Source organism: Camelina sativa, chromosome 13 (assembly GCF_030686135.1).
Source record: "Camelina sativa cultivar CO46 ecotype springtype chromosome 13, ASM3068613v1".
In the NCBI taxonomy this organism is placed as follows: domain Eukaryota; kingdom Viridiplantae; phylum Streptophyta; class Magnoliopsida; order Brassicales; family Brassicaceae; genus Camelina; species Camelina sativa.
Genome location: NC_141892.1, coordinates 22,890,442 through 22,911,136, shown reverse-complemented (window position 1 = coordinate 22,911,136; position 20,695 = coordinate 22,890,442). Strand labels below are relative to the sequence as shown.

Genomic DNA, 20,695 nt, shown 5'->3' with positions numbered 1-20,695 from the left:
CAAAGACTCTGACACCCTGTTTTGCGGAAATGTTTAAAAGAATTGATTTAGCCACATACGTCACCAAAATGCACTTATTTTTTCAGTCAAGGGTCTTGAGAGAACTTCATGATGGGTGACCTTTCTGGAAGTGACTGTCGAAATTGTGCGAGTGAGGACAAAACACAAGAAAATATCATTTGTTGATTTGTAAGGTCGGCAATCAATTTTTAAAGACTTCCGGACGTAACAAACCGGCCATCAAATATGGGTTGCTCCACAAGCCGGGAATAGATGTAGGGCTCACTTGGGAAGGTGGGCCAATGGACTGAGAGTAGACATGGGCTCACTAAAAAATGTGGCGGTTGAAGCGTTACAGAGACAGAGGCTACATCATGATGTGTCAAAGACACTTCCACGAATACATTGAGAAATTTAGCATTAGTTACTATCAAAAGATTTTGTGACGATTGAAAAAGGTTTTGACGTTTATTGGTCGTCAGAGCAAGCTATTTTGAGATAGCAAAAAGACGTGAACATTTTCTCTCCACACAGGATGAGGGCAGAGCCGAGGTTCTCTCTATGGTGGAGAAGGATGAACACAAGGTTATCTACCCAACAGAGGAAGGTGGAGGAGGTTGGACGCAAGGTTATCTCTCCAAGGGAGGAAGACAGAGCCAAGGTTCTCTCCATGATGGAGGAAGTTGGACGTAAGGTTCTCTCCATAAGGGAGAGGGCGGAGCCGAGGTTTTTTCCATGGCGGTCATACATTATTGTGATGATACATCATTGATTAGTATATTATGTTATCTATAAACATATTAAGCCAACTATTTTACTTTCACTTTGGCATAGTTACTATCACGAATACGTTGGGAAATTTAACATTAGTTACTATCAAAAGATTTTTTTGTGAAGTTAGAAAATTTTTTTTACTTTTATTGGTTGTCTGAACAAGCCATTTTGAGATAGCAAAAAGACGTGAACATATTTTTTCCACATAGGAGGAGGGCAGAGCCGAGGTTTTCCCTATGGTAGAGAAGGTTGGACACAAAGTTATCTCCGCAAGGGAAGAAGGTGGAGGAGATTGGACGCAAGGTTATCTTTCCAAGGGAGAAAGGCGGAGCCAAAGTTCTCTCCATGGTAGAGGAGGTTGGATGCAAAGTTCTCTCCATAAGGGATGAAGGCGGAACCGATGTTTTCTCCATAGTGGTCATACATTATTGTGATGATACATCATTGATTAGTATATTATGTAATATATTTTTTATTCAAAATGTTTTTTGAGCCAACAATTTTAGTAATTAAAAAATTATGCAGAAGTGAAAGTAATATACTTGAATTAATGTGTTTATATAGACAGTTTCTAGATGGTGATAAAAAATATTTTTGTAACATACAAGAGTACATTTAGGTATAAAAAATATACTTTTAATAGTAACATACATAAAAGATTTGTAAATAGATATAAATCATTGTATTATAACAAAAATAAAATTTATATATAACATACGACAAAATTTAATAAATTTAATTTCATTTATAAAACTTTAAACCCGCACATCGGGCGGGTCCTCATCTAGTTTTATATAATAAGAGATTTGATATTGACATAACCGAAAATCGTACTACTTTTTCATAATCCACTATTACTGGTAAGTGGTAACTCTTTGCTATAGTCAATTAAACTTTATTAATTAGAAGATACGTACTTAAGAAACTCTTCTTTGACGCAATAAACAAAAAAATGAAAAAAACCCTAATTCATAATTATAGGTGTAACACAAAACTGGAAAAACAAACAAAGATGAAAAAACAAAAGTAGAAAACGAAGGAGAGAGATACGGATCTTCCGGAGGATAGAGTAATCAACATACTCAAAAGACTACCGCTGCAAAGTATCGTTAGATTCAAGTTGGTTTGTAGAGCCTACTTCGGCGATCTCTACCAACGTAATAACTCCAATTCTAATTGGTCAATCCTTCACGGAAACTATAGAGAGCCTTATTCCAATTTGGAGGAAATAAAACTTGACCTACCACACGATGGTGATGGTACTCAAAGTTACAGTTTGTCTTTTTCTAGTGTTAGTAAGAATAAGATCAAAAAGATTAGAGTTGTGTCTTGCGCTGATGGATTGGTCTTGCTTCGTCTCAAAGAGGAGGAGGAGGAGGACGAGATGGTGATAAGTTACTACGTTGTGAATCCAGTGTTAGCACAATGGATTCAACTCCCTCCCTCCTCTCCTGATCCTCCTAGAGACGCTTATCCATACCCTGGTCATTACACTGATACGGGACTTGTGACACGACACACGAATGCGTAATTGTGCCCTCTTAGGTTACAAGGTGGTTCGAATAAATAGCAAAAGCATGGCACCCTTTTCCTGGTTATTTTTCTCAGAAATGGAGTTTTGAGGTTTTCTCATCGGATAAGGGTGAATGGAGTGTTGAACAAGTCTCTTGTCCAGGTGGTGGTGTTAGTATGCGCAACGTATACAATCCTGTTTCTTTGAATGGGAAACTTCACTGGCTTGATGGCTCCCGTGGTATTATCGTTCATGATTTCTTCTCTTGTGATGATCAAGTTCGAGCATTACCACTACCCGCCATGATGGAAAGCGCTGAGTGGCTACGGTCTGAGCGTCGACGACGTCAAATAGATAAATGCCCCTTTCCACTCCGCAAGAAGATCTGCACCACCTCGCAAGGATATTTTGTGATTATTGATGTTGGATCGATAGACGAGGTCAAGAGCTATAATGTTAAAGTTATGAGGCTCAAGACTGATTCTTGGAACTGGGAAAAGGCTTGGGAAATCAACATGTCATGTGTAGAGCTTGGCTTTAAGTGTGTCCCAATGGCAATCAACTGTTTTGACATCAACATCATATATCTATGGGACTTAGACCGTAACTGTTTCCTCGCTTGTAACCTTCGTACACATAAGATATTGTGTGGTCCTCGTAAAGATGGTGCCACTTACAACCCCAAATATTTATGTCCTTCTATCTTTCGAGAAGATCATATTACTCGTGAAGATGGTACCTTCTACAAGGAAGATACTTTCTGCTACGAGCCACATTCAAGCCTTTTGCATTTTGTTCCGTCCTTGCAAGTCATACCTACATAGAAACGCAAGATGCTTTTGATCTTAACAACTCTCATGATCTATGTTTTTTGCTTTTTGTAATTAAGATATTTAAATACATCCTCTTATGCTTTTTTATATTTCATTGATTTATTTTTCCAAGCACCCATGTCCTGTTTGAGTCAGGCTATGTGTCCCAGTTCGTTCGTAGTCTACCATTAGTCTATTACAAGTGACAAATCTAATTTTGCTCAGGCCAGCCCCCAAGGATAAGGTCTCATTAATTAGTTGATGAGAGGTCAAGTTACCTTCCGAACTTCATTAACACTAGATTCCTCTAAAACATTTGTATAATAGCAAAAACAAATTAATTTTTTTTTTCTTCCGAAAGTGTAATAACTTGAAACATACAAAGAACTCTTGCTTTGTCTGTCAAACTTACACAAAAGTCAAGAGAAACCAAAACAGATCAAGAAACACAAAGGTAAAAAAGATTTAAACAGCAAAAGAGGGGAATAATAAATAATGAAGAACACTAAACCGATTGTCTGGAGATGAAACCACCATGAACCAAAACCAATGTACAGTAACACAACGTGAAAAGCAGACATGACTGATACACTTCACCAGCGACTTGTGCTAATATGAGGGTGTCTATTGATGAACTTTGCAACTGAATGGTGTCTGTGGGTAAAGGCGGATCATTGGAGCTTCCGGAACTTTCTGGAAATGTTGGTGATTGATCTGAAGATGAGCTTCCCGAGCCTTGAGGCATATTGTTGTTACGGTCGTCCTTCTCCTCATCAGTATTCTTTTTGCTCTGGCTGCTACTATCTGTGCCATCTGCGCCGTCTTTTGAAATAGTATTAACCACTTCGGGCCGTGGTTCTACTCCTACTCGCCTTAGATGCAGCTACACACAGAGAGTAAGATTCATAATATGTAATGTTTTAATGCAGTAACATGATGTTCCTTTACCAAGCAATAAAAATAGAGCTGCAGATACTTTGTATATGTTATGCTTAAAATTGGGCTGTAGATACTGAGTAAATATGTACCTGTAGATGCAAATTGACTTCGTCAGGCCGTGATAGGAACGGGAAATCTCCACCAGTCTTTAAGTAAGCTCTCCTTGCTTCGGGATACCTCTCTGTAAGTTCATCTTTAAGAATTTGTGGTATTGCGCAGTAATCATTGGTCTGATTTTGGAAGACAAAACAGCTTTGTTGGATGATACAAAACACTAACGTGCATTGATAATACCAAAAGTCCAAGATAGAGTTACTCAAAACCTACATCCATTATAGTGATGGCCGAATCAGAGAGTAGTAGAGTTCCCACGGAAGCAGCATCCACTGTTAAGGTTAACCGGGCAGCCAAATCATCTTTTGACAATGTCTCAACCTAAATCAGAGCAAACCAAAGTAACTGGGATAAGTTAATCTCAAAAACCTTCTTCCCAAGTTCTTTAGATCTGTTCAAGAAAATATCGAAGAGAAACTTTTCAGGGGAGCCACCTGAGAAACAGCAAAATCCACAGAGTCAGCGATAAAGGGTTCGTGAGGTCCATCACGTATTCCTGTTAAGACGTATCGTTTCAGCAAAAAAGAAGGAGTCCAACTAACACTGCACAGTGGACCCAAAAATTGTTTTAGAGTCAGTACAAATCCTTAGGCACAAACAAGAAAAGTAAAGATGGAACTATCATATAAGAGAGAGACATACAAAGGAGCCCATGGCATTGCAGCAGCAAATGTGCGAGTATCCAAATATGTATTCGATAGAACCAATGATTTAACCCTTCTTGGACGGTGATGAGCAAAGAGTTGTGCTAAGAAGCCTCCAAGGGAGGTACCATAGAGATGAACCTGTTTAAAACGGTCAAGTACAATCACTTGCAATGCATATATCTTTTCGCATCAGTAAAACGAACTAGAGACATAGATGGTGATATGTAACTTTAAAAGAGATCTTACGTGATGAACATCAATGGTGTCCAAGAATTTCTCAAATGCTTGAACCCACTCATGATAACTCCAAACCCGTGGTATGTCAACTGAAATTACCCGATAACCCTGCAGATTTAACAACATTCAAGAAAAAAAGTTCTACATTTTTAGGAGGTATTTAGTCAATCTCCAAGGACATAGCAACACAAAAGAATCTTAGTTACTATACCCTAACAAGTTTAAAGCTACATGTAATAATAAATCAAAAAAGATTGTTTCCAGATACAAGTTCAAAGACTATAATTCTACAAACCTTCATAGAGAGTGCCATAATCTGTTTATAATAAACATCTGCAGTACCAGCGATTCCAGGAATACATATGAGCGGAGGAACAGTCTTTGGACCAAAGTCATAATAACGCCATTGCTTAGTCCCAATCTGCAGTTAAGATTCACAAAACTACAGATATAACACTCATTCCGATGGTTCAGAAATACATATGTACACAGCTTAACAAATTACAATTTTTCCAACTAGAAGCAACAAAAACGACACTTACGTAGAGAGCTATGCAAAAATACATGCTTTGATAAATAACCTCTCCTTATCAAATAGAACAAGAATCTCAAAAAATATTCCCTTAACGTTTACACAATGAGAGTGATTAATAAAGCAGCTCTGACAATTTAAGATGCAAGACTCATAGATCAAAACAAAGGCAACCACCCCAGATGAATCCACACAAGTTACAACTTAAAACTAAAAGACCAACAAGTTCTTGCTTTTAGACAAGAACCCAAAATTAATTAACTCAAGTAACATCAAAAGCCAAATCCAAATGTATTCTCATAAACCCAAGAAAAAAAAAGGGTTCAATCCAAAATCTCTAAGCATAATTTTAAAACCCAAATCATGGGAATTTATCAAAACCCATAATCGAAAATTAACATACTTTTTTTTTATCAAAACCTCAAGAAGCGTAAATCAAAATTGAATCAAAAGTCAAAGAAAGAGAGAGAGGAGGAAGAAGGAAGCTTACGGGAATCTTGTGAAGAGGAACCTGAGATTTGAAGTAGACGTAATCTCCGGGCGTCGAAGAGACGCCTTTCATGGCCGATCGGAGATTTTCAACATCCGATACTCCTCGAATCGATCAAATAAAATCTCATCAAAAACTACGATTTTTTATTATTTTTTTTTCCTCTGATTTTTTTGAGAGAAAGATTTAACGGCGAGATAACAGAGTCTCCGATATCAACTGCCTGTCAACGTTGACGCCGTTAGTGTAGCAGTCATTCTCAGTTTTTGCCAACCTACTTATGTAATTGTTGTCATCATGACTCATCTTCTCACATGTTTAATTAAAGAGATTTTGGTTACTTATTCCTAATGAGAAATACAATTAAAAAAAATAATAAAAAAAATTCAAAGGTCTATAGACAAGTAAAATGAAATGACAAAAATATACAGATATTTGATATGTTGTAGATATATACAATTTTATCCTTTTTTTTTGTTTTTTATTATGACCATTTTTCTCCTATCATATTGCTAAGCTTAACATATATTTTTAAGGGTGAATTAGTTAGCTGACCAAAATCACAATAAAAATGAAGAATATAGCATGTTAATTGGGGAAATTAAGTGACTGACTTAAGAACAATGTGATTTTACCAAACTACCTTTAGGTGACACATACAGAACTACACGAGTTTAAAAAGAAATGAGAAAGATAGAGGTTGACGTGAGAGTGAAAATAATATAATTGTTTTATGTATTTTTTTCTTTCTTTTACTCCTTTTGATTTTATTTTTATTTTTTTACTACAGCAAATAAATTTACATTTTTTATAAATCTTCTAAAAATCTAAGTCTTTTTTCTACATATATCATGATTTGAATTTTTGAAAACTGATATAAACTTAGTCTGAAGAAAAATTACTGTATACATAAATTACAAATAATAAAGTATAGAACAAAATAAAATAGTATGGAAGTATTGGTAACAGGGGTGGCCAATGACTGCCGAGTTAACTGCATTGAAAAAAATTATACCCATAGGAATATAACATAGGAAACTCAAACTATCAAGTTAAACGTTCTTACAAAAAAAACTAGTATAAATAAATAAAATAGTATGAAATAAAGCATGGTAGTAGTAGTTTGAGCGACGATGATAAAATGGTAATGATGGTGGTAGTAATAGTGGGGTTCGTGACGATGATGGTGGTAATGATGCTAGCGTATGCCATAGCCGGTGTCGATGTCAATGGATGGTGGCCAAATGAAATATGCAAAAAAAGCTATATCCTAAAAGATACAATATAAAAAACTCAAACTGTCAAGTTAAACGTACACCAAATAAAAAATTACTATACTACAAAAAAATTAATATATATAACAGACCTAAATTATCGACCTGAATGTTATTAAAAATACCTTGTATTATATATATGATATAATATTTTCTATATTATAATTTTTATCTATATTATGTTTCTCCAATAATAACAAACCAGATATGACCAAAGGAACAAAATTCTAATAAGCTGTAGTCAAATTATTTATGCAATAGTATATATATTTTTAGTTATAAGAGAATTAATGCATAATATAGTTAATATATAATTATATAATAATCAATATTAGAGGTTGTCATGTTCAGTTTTTGTTGTGTCACTTTTTGTTACGTAGCCATCGAGTGAGAGAGAAAAACATTGTAACTGTTGGTCATGTACAAGGGTTAATTTGGACATTAATATACATAATACAGAGAATATAAGGGATGGTTGGTTAGAGTGGTTATAGAGTGAATTATAGTTTTTTTTGGGTTATTGATGCCAAATTCCCTATTTTAAAATTGAATATTTGACAAATTTGTTTTCCTAAAGAAACTAGATATTTACCATCACATAATTCATATCCTAAATTTCTTTTGTTAAAAAATTTGTTTAACACAATTAGTTTTTTTTTAATGAACAAACTAGAAAAACCCATTAGTTTTAAAAGTTTTTGTTTTAATTCCAAAAGTCATATTTTCTTATCCGAAATTCTCTATTGCTTCATTTTTTATCGACAATCAAATATATTATCATAAAATTTTTACATGATAAATGTTACATGAACGATTCATAATTCTTTGATACACATATAGTACTTAAAAACAGGGGCGAATCTAGGCTTATGAGGAGTGGGGCAAGTGCCCCATACTCATTTCCATAATTCTTGTAAATTATTAGCTAAGTTGTGTGATATATCTATTAAAATCTACGGGAAAACAAGCTATTTCTCCCCGAGAACTATTATATCTAGGTAGATGGAGCCGGAACTATGACCTTGATCTATATGTCTACGAAAACAAAGCTTGAAATCTATTTCTCTCCAAATCAAAAGTTCTAAATCTAAATCTCCATATAACTGGATTACATTGGTTTAAACTTTAACTCCAAAACTAAACCATGTAAACCAATAATAAACCAAAATAAACCGAAATCTATTTCTCCCTAAATCAAAATCAAAAATTCTTCTTCATTCCCCTTCGTCTTCCTCCTCCTAATCCAGCAAACTCACACAGCAAACAAACTATTTCAATTTTTTCTAAATCTCAGATTACAAAACTTGTATAATCCGCTCCAGAAATGACAGAAAAACCCAAAGTTTCATCATTCTCTAAACAACAACAACAAGAAAAACAAAAATCAAAAATTTAGCAAAACCCCATATCACACTTATTTATTCAACGGAGAGTAATTCAAGAGACCACAAATTAAAAGTGAAAAATCAATAACACCCAAGCCATTATAAAGTAAATCGAAAACAATGAAGGAGAGAGAGAGAGTAGTGAAGTAAGAAATTGGGGAAATGTAAGTAAATCTCTACACACGAGTCTCGAGAGAGTGATGCTTCAACCACCGAAGCTCATCTTCCGAACTCCTCCTCTTCTTCCTCTTGTGCTAATAACAATCTCTATCCTTCAATCGATGTGAACGATCTCAACAATGATATCTTCCCGGATCTCACCGTCTCCGATACTGCTTCAGCTCCTCCTCTCACGACGGAGGAAGTGATTCTCACAATCCACAGCACGATTCTCCACCTAATCAACAAATCATACAGCGTGGAGCTCGCTTGCGGCGATCTTGAAATTCTCTGTCCTGCTCAGGTCGCGGTTTTTGCTTGCGTCGGTGATGAGATACAATGACCGTTGCCCACTGTTAAAGTCAACGAGTCCCATTACTTCTTCTTGCTCCGACCCGTTAATGAATCCAGGTCGTCAAATTATTCGACGACGAAGCAAAGAATGATATGATGAACTACAAATTAATTGGGATTGTGTTGATTTGTCCAAAAAAACGGAGATTGTGTTCTAAATCTGGGTTTATTGGGTTTGTGCTCTAACCGGATCAAAATCTGGGTTTTTTTGGTTTAAATTTTTTAATAATCGGTTAAATAAATATCAAACCCGATGAAACTCATGTATGTGGATAAATAGATATTAAATTATTAATTTGAGGAGATTTAGATTTAGAACTTTTGATTTGGAGAGAAATAGATTTCAAACTTTATTTTCGTAGACATATAGATCGAGTTCATAGTTCCGGCTCCATCTACCTAGATATGATAGTTCTCGGGGAGAAATAGCTCGTTTTCCTTAAAATCTACAAAAAAAACTTTCAGTTTTTTAAGGTTGTGCCCCAGGTAAAAAAAGTTATATTGTGTAATATATCTATTTAAATCAACAAAATATCAGTTCCTTAAAGTTGTGCCCCATACAAAAATGGCTTCTGCATCCGCCACTGCTTAAAAAAATTTATACATCTCATCGACACTAAGAAGCTGAACATAAATTCAATCCATCAAAACCTATTCACCATTAGCATAGGCTTTAATAAGCCGACCCAAAATTCCAAACAATTAAAAAAAAAAAAAGGAGGAAATTTCTATGTTTTTTTTTTTTTTTTTTTTTTTTGTTTTGAACAAAAGAGGAAATTTCTAAGTTAAAAGGAAACTTTTTTGGTGAGAAGAAAACAAAAGGAAATAAGAACACGCACGTGTCTGCCGAGAAGAACCTGAAATATATGACCGTTGAACACACTTATATATATATATATATATATATCTTACTAGAGGTAGCCCTAAAGCGTCACAATTAATTCTCTTCTCTCATACTTTGCTCTCATTATTATCGCGAAGTCTTCTTCTGTGTGTTACCTCTTCTCCATAGTCGATTCGCTAGCTACCAATTGTTGTGTCAGAGCTCTCAACGGCTGAAATCAACTTAGGTTTTGGACGCGACGGCTGTGTTATGAACTACGAGAGATCATTGAGGATGATTCTATTAGGAAAGATAAAAGCAGAGGTGTTGAAGAACTTGAACATGGAGACAGAGTCATGTTCCATCTGTCTTGAGAATCTCTCCGGTCCGAAACCTTGCGGCTTCATGACACGCATGACTTGTTCCCATGTATTTCACGGTTTTTGTCTCTTGGAGTGGTTCAAGCGTAAACACACTTGTCCGTTGTGTCGGACTGTGCTCTAGGCTCGATGATTGGAACAATGGATAGAAACTAGGGTTTCATGTACTGATTGTAAACTTGGGTCACACGCTCTACTTTTTAGGGAAATTTCATGTCATTTAGTTATTAAAGTTTCAAATCCAAGTTAGAAATTCATGTAATTTAGTTATTAAATTTTCAAATCCAAGTTCGAAATTCTAATTTGGTGTCACACTTTCTGTGCCTACTGCAAGGAATAGAATGTAATTTGTGTTTTGTAACGGTTTTAAATCAATTTAAGGATCGAAGAGGCCTGAAATCTTTTAGGAACATCATTACTTCTAATCACACAAAACTCCAAACGTTGTTGGTTTTGTGCGTTCACATGCAACTCGTAACGTCTTGAACAATAACCAAAAGCCATTCACAATAAACTCTCTAAGTACAACTCTTAAGAGTGGGTTTTTTTTCGAAATACTTTATGCACCTTCTTCAATGTGATCATATATTTGTTCAGAGATCCTTGGAGAAATATACAGAGTTTCATATCTTAATTAAGCTTTCATTACAGTGAATCTTAAAATATACAGAGCTTCTTCTTCTTCTCTGTCTGTGTGTGAATCTCTTCTAAATATTTTTAGAGAGTTTCTGTTTTCGTTTTCAAAACATGAATGGTCCTATTGTTCCCGAATTGAAATCTCGATCCATCAACTCAAGGAAACTCTATCCATCACAACTAAACTCAGTCCTCATCATCGTCGACACCATATACGAAGAGATCTCTGTAAACCCAACATCGGGCAGATCCTTTCCGATTTCACGACATTTTCTCGTCGATATCAATCTCCGTAGTTGTAGTCAGTAGTCACCACTACATCCGAGGGCTTCTCCACGATAGATTCGTTAGCTAACCTTCGCTTTCTTTCTGCGATACCCTAGCCTCAAAGATCTCAGAGCTTGCTATCAACTTAGGTTTTGGCAACAACGGCTTTACCCTGACCATGAATCTCACGGTTACTTACAAGAACACCGTCCGTGTTATGAACGACAAGAGATTATTGAGGATTGTGGTTCTACTAGGGAAGATGAAAGCAGAGGATTTGATGAGTTTGAACATGGAAACAGCGCCCTGTTTCATCTGTCTCGAGAGTCTAGTCTCCGGTTCGAAACCTATCGAAGTCACACTCAAGACTTGTTCCCATGTCTTCCACAATCACTTAAGCGTAAAAGCACTTGTCCATTGTGTCGGACTGTGCTCTACAATGGTTGATTTGAACAACTTGGGTCAGAGATTATTGCACAAACGATCATTATTTTTTAGGGATTTGTTTTTGTAATGTAATTTTGTTATTAATTAGGGTCTCCAATCGTATTAATTAGAGATTCTAATTTTGTGTCACACGCTCTAAAAGTGTAAGAAATTGAATGTGTTCTTTCTAGGGTTTTAACGTCAGTTTGTAATATCATAAGCTACATATACATAGCTATTATTAAACTTTCTAAGTAAAATTGTAAAGATTGACTTTTCAATTAAAATTGTGAAATTCGTAGTGTAGAGCTACAAATTAGTAAAGCTTTTGCTAGTCTCCAATTATGATTAGGAAATATTGACCGCCACATCGAGATGTTGACACCGACCTAAAAAAAACAGAAAAGGTAACTTCTTGGTGACACAAAACTAGAAGGAAATTAGAATCTGATCCCACTTTTGACCCTCGAATACGCTTATACATATATCTCTTACTACGAGATGCCCTAAAGCTTCACAACATCTCTTTTTTTCTTTATTGCTCCCATTACGGCTTGCGACCCGACTAAGTCGTCCTCTTCTGTTTTGTGAATCTCTCTTTTGATAATCCTCTTTCAAACATGAATGGTCCCATTCCCGAACCCGTAGTGGACATTCAGGTCCAAGTGAGAAGACTCTCTCCATCAGAAGAATATACAAACTCAGGCCGATTCATCATCAATACCATAAACAAGGAGATCCGTGTAAACCTAACCACAGGCCATGAAACCCAAACGTTAGAGCCATATTCATATCATTCCACCAATTTCAGCCTTCCTAGTTTTAGTCACTACGACATCCAATCATCACTCCAAAATCTACTCCATAGCGAAGACCATTGGTTGTGCGATCGCTTAGTCCCAAAGATCTCAACGACTGCTATCAACTCAGGTTTTGGGGACAATGACATTGAATTGACCGTGCTCGTCACAGTTACTTACCAGCGAGAGTCCGTCCAGTCATTAAATGTATTGATGAGGATTGTTCTACAAGGGAGGATTGAAGCAGATGAACTGAAGAGTTTGAACATGGAAACAGAGTCTTGTTCCATCTGTCTCAAGAGTCTAGTCTCCAGTTCGGAAATACTCACTCGCATGGGTTGTTCCCATGTTTTTCACGGTTACTGTCTCTTGAAGTGGCTCAAGCGCAAAAACACTTGCCCTTTGTGTCGGACTGTGCTCTATGATGATCAGTTATTGTAATAGAGGAATAAAATCAGGGTTTCTTTATATTACATAACTTGTGTTACATTCACGCACACTCTATTTTAATAAATTTTGGTTATTTAGTTATTAAAAACATCACTTTTATGTTTACAAGCAACTCGTAAAGTCTAGATTAATATCAAAATCTTTCACATCTGTTGCTGAATTTAAAACACTCGTTAAGTGTAATCGTAATTACTACGCTCCAATCTCCATAAAAGGTAGATGGTTTCATGTTTTTTTTTCATCAACCTCCACTTAACCCTGAGAAACAAACAAGTAGAGCCACAAATTAGTATGTTTTTGCTAGTCACCAATCAAATTTAGGAATTATTGACACTTGCAGAGAGCCAATGGCGCAAAAAGTATTAAAGGAACTTTCCACAATCATGCGTATAAGACTTCCTAGTATGCTCTGTTATCCCTTTTTAACTCCTTTTTCGTAAGTCTGTTCCGACACTGGTTTTTGTAGTGGCCATCTTCCCCACAAATCCAGCAAACCCCTCTCGTTCCTTTGCATTTTGACCTATCTCTATAACCAGCATTTTGATCAAATCCAGACCTGCCTCTCACATGAAGTCTTTCTGCAGAGCTGTTACACTCTTTGTTAACAGAACCAAAGTCCAACTCTTTGGATAGTACAACACAAATCACATCATCAAGTGTAAGGCTTGTTCTACCACCATATGTTAGCACATCTCTAAGGTTATCAATCGCTTTGGTAAAGAAACCAACAAACGTATAGCTTGATCTTCATCAGATATAGAAACCTTAGCATTACTTAGATCATCAACTAACCTCTCAAACTCATCAATGTTTTCCTCAACTGACTGGCTTTCGTTCATCCTAAAACTATACAGCTTATATCATAGGTAAGTCCTGCTAGTTGAATATCTAATAATATAGAGTTTGTCTAGAACTTGAATCACACCAGCAGCTGAGTCCTCCATCCTAATTTTCTTTCGCAGATCCTTAAGTACGCTCTGAATTATCATGCTCCTTGCCTTTCTCCTCTTCTCTTCTAAATCTACACTCAATGCTACACAAAGGCTCTTACCTTCATCTGTTCCAACAGATTTGTTTCCATCTTCACCAATCTTTAAAGCTTCCATCAAATCAAGAATCTCAAAATGAGCAAGGATCCTTGTCTTCCATAAAATGTGATCACCTCTCCCATCAAACTTTTCTACTTCAATCCTTGTTCTTGACCTCTCTCTAAACTTGTTTTTATACCCTCTATAGCTTCCACCTAGCTCCATCTCTTTGGACAATGCAGCATCAAAGGCCACCATGTTGGTCTGATTGCCTCGACATTCACGTCCTCTGAGTCCTTTAATTTGATCATAAGATGCAAGAAAATTCGATGCAACTTCAGTTTTACCTTTTCCATTGCTATCAATGAATCGTAATGGGATTAAGCGTTTGCGGATGACACCTCGGTGATGAGTACGAGCTATAAGCTCTTGACCATTGGTTGTGCGATCGCTTAGTCCCAAAGATCTCAACGACTGCTATCAACTCAGGTTTTGCGGACAATGACATTGAATTGACCGTGCTCGTCACAGTTACTTACCAGCGAGAGTCCGTCGAGGTTATTCCCGTTCTCGCCGAGACATCATTAAATGAATTGAGGAGTGTATTGGGGAGGATGGTTCTACAAGGGAGGATTGAAGCAGATGAACTGAAGAGTTTGAACATGGAAACAGAGTCATGTTCCATCTGTCTCCAGAGTCTAGGCTCCAGTTCGAAAGTACCCAGTCGCATGAGTTGTCCCCATGTTTTCCACAGTAGCTGTCTCGTGGAGTGGCTCGTTCGCAAAAACACTTGCCCTTTGTGTCGGACTGTGTTCTACAATCGGTGATTGGAACAGGAATGAAATCAGGGTTTCATCTACTTCATTGCATAACTTGTGTCACACGCACACTCTATTAAATATTTTTTTTGTTATTTAGTTTTATATGTTTCTAATCGAAGTTGGAAAATTCTAATTTTGTCTCACACGATCTGTGCCTAGTGCAACAAGAAAAGTGAATTCAGTTTTGTTTTGTTTTTAGATTCTTAAATCAGTTCAAGGGGAGGTTTGAAATTTTAATAAAATCATCACTTATGTTTACATGCAACTAGTAAAGTCTCAAATCCATTTTATTCATGATAGGTTTGTAAAATTCCTCCTTAAGTTGCGGTAAATTAATTGGTGAAAATAAAAGATTGCGGTAGATTTTAACATTTATCCACTTTTATGAATAAAAGAAAAAAAATTAACAATATAGCTGTCATTATGTTTAATTTCGTGTTGCAGTAACGATATATGAGACCGGAGAAGAAGCCATGGCTTTCTTGATGAAGAGTAAGCATGAGATCGATCTCGTAATTTGGAATTTCGATATGCCTGATATCAGTGGACTGGACGCTCTCAATACCATTGGTATAGAGATGTATTTACCCGTAGTAGGTAAGTATATACAACTATACCAATACTTTTTCTCGATATTATAACGTACTAATTGGAAAATCATTTCTAATTTTTCTATATGTGAATTATTTGTATCAAGTCATGTCTCATGAACAGAATAAGGAAATGGTGATGAAATCGATCAAGAACGGCGCGTGTGACTTTCTTGTGAAGCCGATGAGCAAAGAGGTCGTTGCAGTTCTATGGCAACATGTTTTTCGCAAGAGGATGATGTCAAAATATGGTTTAGATCAACCGGGTGAATTAGATACGGTTGAGTCAGATTCCGACGAATTCGACAATTTAAAGCAAGACGATCTCTATCATAACAACGGAGAAGGCTCAAGAAACACTTCCGATCAAAAAGAAGTCAAGTCTACGTCCAAGAAACCGCGGATGTCGTGGACTGCTGAACTTCACCAGAAGTTTGAAGCAGCTGTCGAAAAAATCAGCAGAGTTGGGAGTAAGTAATCACACTACATAACCTTGCATATTCATAAAAAAAATTATTGATTGATAAAGATATAGTCTTACCTTTTGCATTTGGCAGCGCCTTATCCGAAAGATATTCTCAAATGCATGCAAGAAGAAATGAATGTCCAGGGGCTCACTAGAAACAACGTAGCCAGTCATCTTCAGGTAATTAATATATATATATATCAGAATCATCTTTCTTAATTAATTCCACTTATCTTGTCTATTTTTTTGAGAAAATTGGAGTTTTAGTACATTTTTAAAACTTAACTGGAGAATTAGTACATTTACTATTTAAAATTGGCAAAACACACACTTTCACTATTTATTACTATTTGAATTACTTTTTAATCCTCTACTAATCATTTTATTTACAAATGTGCTATTGAAATTAAATATATATATTTTTTTCCTTTTTATTAAATCACCCTTTAAATCTAATAACTAAAATACTATTCGATATATATATATATATATTTAATTTTTTTACAGATACAAAAAATCTATTTTTTTTCTTTATAATTTGATATGCATTTTGTGTAATGATTATATTTGATAATGTAAAATATTTTTTATAAATTTTGTATTAGTACACCTTATTAAATGTACATGTGTCTCTAAACATTATAATGTGTACATGTATCAGTACAGAAGTCTGTTATCAAGTTTACAAATAAATAATAATACACAAGTTTAACCCGTACAGTTCATTTAGTGTACTTATATATATATATATATGTTAATAGACATGTTTTTATCCATACAACTGATATATAATATATTCAATATAAATGAAATAAAAATATTTATATTTGTGTAATAAATGTGTACACTAAATATGTTGTACAAATATCTTTTATGCAGCTACCATTTTGTAATTTTACACTACTACACTATACCCCACTTTCTTATCTATCTCATATCTCTTCTATTACACAAGTAGTAAAACTCATCTATTTTTCCAATTATAAATAGTAAATGTACTACAATTCCAATTAAGTTTTGAAAATGAACTATTTTGCCAATAAACCCTTTTTTCTGGTTTCTTCGGAGACAAGAAACCATGCATTAGTTAGGCTGATAATTTACAACTATTGTGATTGCAGAAGTATCGTGAAAGTTACAACAAAAAGACATGCAGTCCTCAAGAGACATGCCAAGAAGATTTTAACTGGCGTAACGCTGGGCAAGATCCCCCTCTCACAGCTTCTAATCCGCTCCTAAGCTCAAACGTCAATCTCCAAACTACACCACCGTTTTGTATGACCGATCAAGCTGCGCCTAGAACGTCACATTTCATGAACGATCAAGCCGCGGTGAAGGCCCCATATTCATCAAACGGTTACCCGCCAATGAACAACTTTATCATGGCAAACCATGTTACTTACATTCCGCAACCACCACAACTCCATCATTCTCTAAATTTACCCTCCATGCTACCTAAGCAAGAACAAGGATCGTTAGTCATAGATAATTCAGATCTCATCTATAATAAATCTTTCGATTACGGCGAGTATTTCCCACATGCAGGATTCAACAACAACAACATCAACTCGTGGTCTTTCCCACCTCCAGGATTCAACAACAATTTCGATAATCAGATTCGTCGAAACTGAATTCTCATGTCTAAGGTGATCGATCATAGCAGTTTCATTAATTTTATTTTTGGTCTTATTCGTAGAGGATCTTTTATTATATTCCACAAAAGCGAATAGCAATACCTCGTTGCGATTTGCGTTTGGATCATAAGCAGTACTTTTTTTTCCTTTTTAACTTTAGTCGAACCTATAAGTTGGTAGTGAATGATCTATATATATTATTTATTTGATGACTGGGCAATCTCAATAGCAACATTAGAGCATGTTCATTAGTCATCCTCAAATTAGTGTCTCTAATTTTTTAATAATATTATAAATAATACAAATCTAAGTTTAGATCTTCGTCCCATTGTTTTTATTTTTTCTCCTTTCATTAGTTATCCCTAAACATGGGTGTCTTATATATTTTTGTTAAACATGTGTTGAAAAGCTTAACAAAAACAACACAAACAAGAGCGGAACCAAATAACACAAACAAGAGCGGAACCAAATAACACAAACAAGAACAGAACCAAACAACACTAACAAAAGCAGAACCAAACAACACTAACAAAAGCAGAACCAAACAACACGTAATAAAAAGAGAACCAAACAAGACACAAAACAATAGCAGAATAGTTTTTTATACACGTATACGTTCGCGTAATTGCGTTTGACGTACGTTTGCTTTTATAATCAGCAAATAAGTTTTGTTTGAAGTAATTAAGATTGTGAAATTACTTTTTTTTTAATGCTTAATTAAATGCAAACGAACAAGATCAAATTATGCTCATTAATTATATTTGCAGTAGAAAACCATCGAGGGGATTGGATTGAAGTAATAGATCTGAGTCATATTCATACTTAATTATGTAGTTTCTCTAGAAAACTTTACTAAGATCAATCACTTTTTGGATTCCTCTAGTGTTTATCTTCTATTGGCTTAACCATATCAGATCATTTACCTTAAACTAATGGGTCAAATGATAATCCATATATTATTAAACAAGTACGTAATGTTAAGGCTTTTCAATTCACATTTCTCAAACGGATCCAAGATTGATCACAGCTGCGCAAATCGGAAGCATAGGTGATTTGTATAAACAACGGTCTATCCGCGAAAGAAAGTGTGAAGAGAATTTTTGAAAAAAGTCATCACATATCTAAATATAATATCAAAAACTGTTTACAAGATAACCTTTTTAAAAAATGTAAAATCTTTGGATTATTTTATTTGCCACAAAGTAAAAGTGGGGAAATTGGATTGTAATATCTTTAGATAGTCATTTTCCAAGCAAAGACTTAAAAAAAAAACAAGAGATGTGTCACTTTCTGAGTTCTTTTAGTGTCTATCTTCTATTGGTTTAGCCAAACAACCATCAAATGCTACCTTAAACTAGTGATGAGTGATCAAGTTCACATGATAATAATGATGGGTCAAGTTCAACGGTCCATATATAAGACTTCCTAGTGTGCTCTGTTATTCCCTCTTTTAACAGATGCTTTTCCTTTTTCGTAAGTCTGTTCCTTAGATGGACACTGGCTTTTGTAGTGGCCATCTTCCCCACAAATCCAGCAAACCCCTCTCATAACTTTGGATTTTGAATTATCCCTATCACCAGCATCTTGATCTCTACTAACAGACTTGCCTCCCAAAAGAAGTCTTTAGGCAGAGCTTTTACTCTCTTTGTAAACAGAACCAAAGTCCAACTCTTTGGATAGTACAGCACAAATCACTTCATCAAGTGTAAGGCTTGTTCTACCACCATATGTTATCACGTCTTTAAGATTATCAAATCGCTTTGGTAAAGAAACCAACAAACGTATAGCTTGGTCTTCATCAGATATAGAAACCTCAGCATTACTTAGATCATCAACTAACCTCTCAAACTCATCAATGTTTTCCTCAACAGACAGGCTTTCGTTCATCCTAAAACTAAACAGCTTGTATCGTAGGTAAGTCCTGCTAGTCGAAGATGTAGTAATATAGAGTTTGTCTAGAAGTTGAATCATACCAACAGCTGAGTCCTCCTTCATAATTTTCTTCCGCAGATCCTGATTTTGTACGCTCTGAATTATCATGCTCCTTGCCTTTCTCTTCTTCTCTTCTAAATCTACACTCAATGCTACACAAAGGCTCTTACTTTCAACAGATTTGTTTCCATCCTCATCAATCTTTAAAGCTTCCATCAAATCAAGAATCTCAAAATGAGCAAGGATCCTTGTCTTCCATAAAATGTAATCACCTCTCCCATCAAACTTTTCTACTTCAATCCTTGTTCTTGACCTCTCTCTAAACTTGTTTTTATACCCTCTATAACTTCCACCTAGCTCCATCTCTTTGGACAGTGCAGCATCAATGACTTCCTCTAACGTTAAGCTCGTTCTATCATAGGTAAACATATCTCTAACCTCATCAAATTGCTCTGGCAAAGATATCAACAAAAATATAGCCTGGTCTTCATCAGACATCTCTACGTTAGCATTACGTAGTTCATCAATCAACCTCTGAAACTCATCAACGTTCTCCATAACAGAATTGGTTTCATTCATCCTAAAGCTATGTAACTTTTGTCTCAAGTAAAACCTTCTTGCTAAAGAACTAGTCATATAGTATTTGTCAATAACTTTTAACATACCAGAAGCTGTTTCTTCCTTCATAATCTTTCGCAAAGCCTTATCTCCAACGCTGAGTATGATCATGCTCCTTGCCTTTTTGTTCTTCTCCTCAAGACCTGGACTCAACTTCGCAGAAAGCTTCTCATCTTCAGCTATTTTAACATACTTGTTTCCATCCTCTTCCTCAATCTTTAATGCTTCCTTCAATCTATGAATACCAAGATGAGCAAGGATTCTGTTCTTCCATATAGTGTAGTAACCTCTGCTATTAAGCTTTTGTTCTTCGAACATCTCAAAAGACATGTTGATAAGAATCTTTTCTTAGTTTCTGTCTCACAGAGTCAATTCGTCGAACACCTTGTGTACACGGAGAATTCTAAAACCCTAAAAGGAGCCACAGCGTACACTGGTCTCTTATATATGGAGAATTTAACGGCGTTACAAGGAAACAAACGGAAAAGAGTACGGCGGATTCCGTATGAGCCAGAGCCGTCTCTGGTGGAAAACTAACGACGACTCTGTTTTCGATTGTAAATAAATTACAGCAATGACACAGGAATAGACAAA

At 35.6% G+C, this 20,695-nt stretch overlaps 4 protein-coding genes and 2 pseudogenes across 4 annotated transcripts; 5 read left to right on the top strand and 1 right to left on the bottom strand.

The window, feature by feature from the left end:
- Window positions 1–3,423: 3,423 nt before the first annotated feature.
- On the bottom strand, window positions 3,424–6,372 carry LOC104737230 (uncharacterized). The gene is made up of 8 exons (XM_010457361.3): window positions 6,059–6,372; window positions 5,332–5,457; window positions 5,046–5,144; window positions 4,795–4,937; window positions 4,587–4,695; window positions 4,366–4,473; window positions 4,128–4,268; window positions 3,424–3,982 (listed from the first exon to the last, which is right to left on the bottom strand). The coding sequence occupies exons 1-8, from the start codon at window positions 6,128–6,130 to the stop codon at window positions 3,605–3,607; spliced, it is 1,176 nt and encodes a 391-aa protein (XP_010455663.2). The 5' UTR covers window positions 6,131–6,372; the 3' UTR covers window positions 3,424–3,604.
- A 3,975-nt stretch (window positions 6,373–10,347) lies between these two features.
- Window positions 10,348–10,557, top strand: LOC109128390 (uncharacterized). The gene has a single exon (XM_019234602.2). It carries the CDS (start codon window positions 10,348–10,350, stop codon window positions 10,555–10,557), a length of 210 nt encoding a protein of 69 aa, XP_019090147.1.
- A 623-nt stretch (window positions 10,558–11,180) lies between these two features.
- On the top strand, window positions 11,181–11,783 carry LOC104738405 (uncharacterized; annotated as a pseudogene).
- A 599-nt stretch (window positions 11,784–12,382) lies between these two features.
- Window positions 12,383–13,003, top strand: LOC104738404 (uncharacterized). Its single transcript, XM_010458585.1, has one exon. It carries the CDS (start codon window positions 12,383–12,385, stop codon window positions 13,001–13,003), a length of 621 nt encoding a protein of 206 aa, XP_010456887.1.
- A 1,459-nt stretch (window positions 13,004–14,462) lies between these two features.
- On the top strand, window positions 14,463–14,867 carry LOC104738403 (NEP1-interacting protein 2 pseudogene; annotated as a pseudogene).
- A 446-nt stretch (window positions 14,868–15,313) lies between these two features.
- On the top strand, window positions 15,314–17,548 carry LOC104738402 (putative two-component response regulator ARR20). Its single transcript, XM_087480766.1, has 4 exons — window positions 15,314–15,458; window positions 15,559–15,921; window positions 16,009–16,097; window positions 17,039–17,548. The coding sequence occupies exons 1-4, from the start codon at window positions 15,335–15,337 to the stop codon at window positions 17,546–17,548; spliced, it is 1,086 nt and encodes a 361-aa protein (XP_087336892.1). The 5' UTR covers window positions 15,314–15,334.
- The last annotated feature ends 3,147 nt before the right edge of the window (window positions 17,549–20,695 follow it).

Excerpts from the sequence above, each read along its gene's own strand:
- LOC104738402 (XM_087480766.1), top strand. The coding sequence starts at position 15,335 with ATGGCTTTCTTGATGAAGAGTAAGCATGAGATCGATCTCGTAATTTGG. Across the intron at positions 15,459-15,558 it reads GATGTATTTACCCGTAGTAG|TCATGTCTCATGAACAGAAT; the intron begins GTAAGTATATAC and ends ATTTGTATCAAG. Across the intron at positions 16,098-17,038 it reads ACGTAGCCAGTCATCTTCAG|AAGTATCGTGAAAGTTACAA; the intron begins GTAATTAATATA and ends TTGTGATTGCAG.
- LOC104737230 (XM_010457361.3), bottom strand. The coding sequence starts at position 6,130 with ATGAAAGGCGTCTCTTCGACGCCCGGAGATTACGTCTACTTCAAATCT. Across the intron at positions 4,696-4,794 it reads GCAATGCCATGGGCTCCTTT|TGTTAGTTGGACTCCTTCTT; the intron begins GTATGTCTCTCT and ends TCCACTGTGCAG. Across the intron at positions 3,983-4,127 it reads AAGTCAATTTGCATCTACAG|CTGCATCTAAGGCGAGTAGG; the intron begins GTACATATTTAC and ends CTCTGTGTGTAG.
- LOC104738404 (XM_010458585.1), top strand. The coding sequence starts at position 12,383 with ATGAATGGTCCCATTCCCGAACCCGTAGTGGACATTCAGGTCCAAGTG.
- LOC109128390 (XM_019234602.2), top strand. The coding sequence starts at position 10,348 with ATGATTCTATTAGGAAAGATAAAAGCAGAGGTGTTGAAGAACTTGAAC.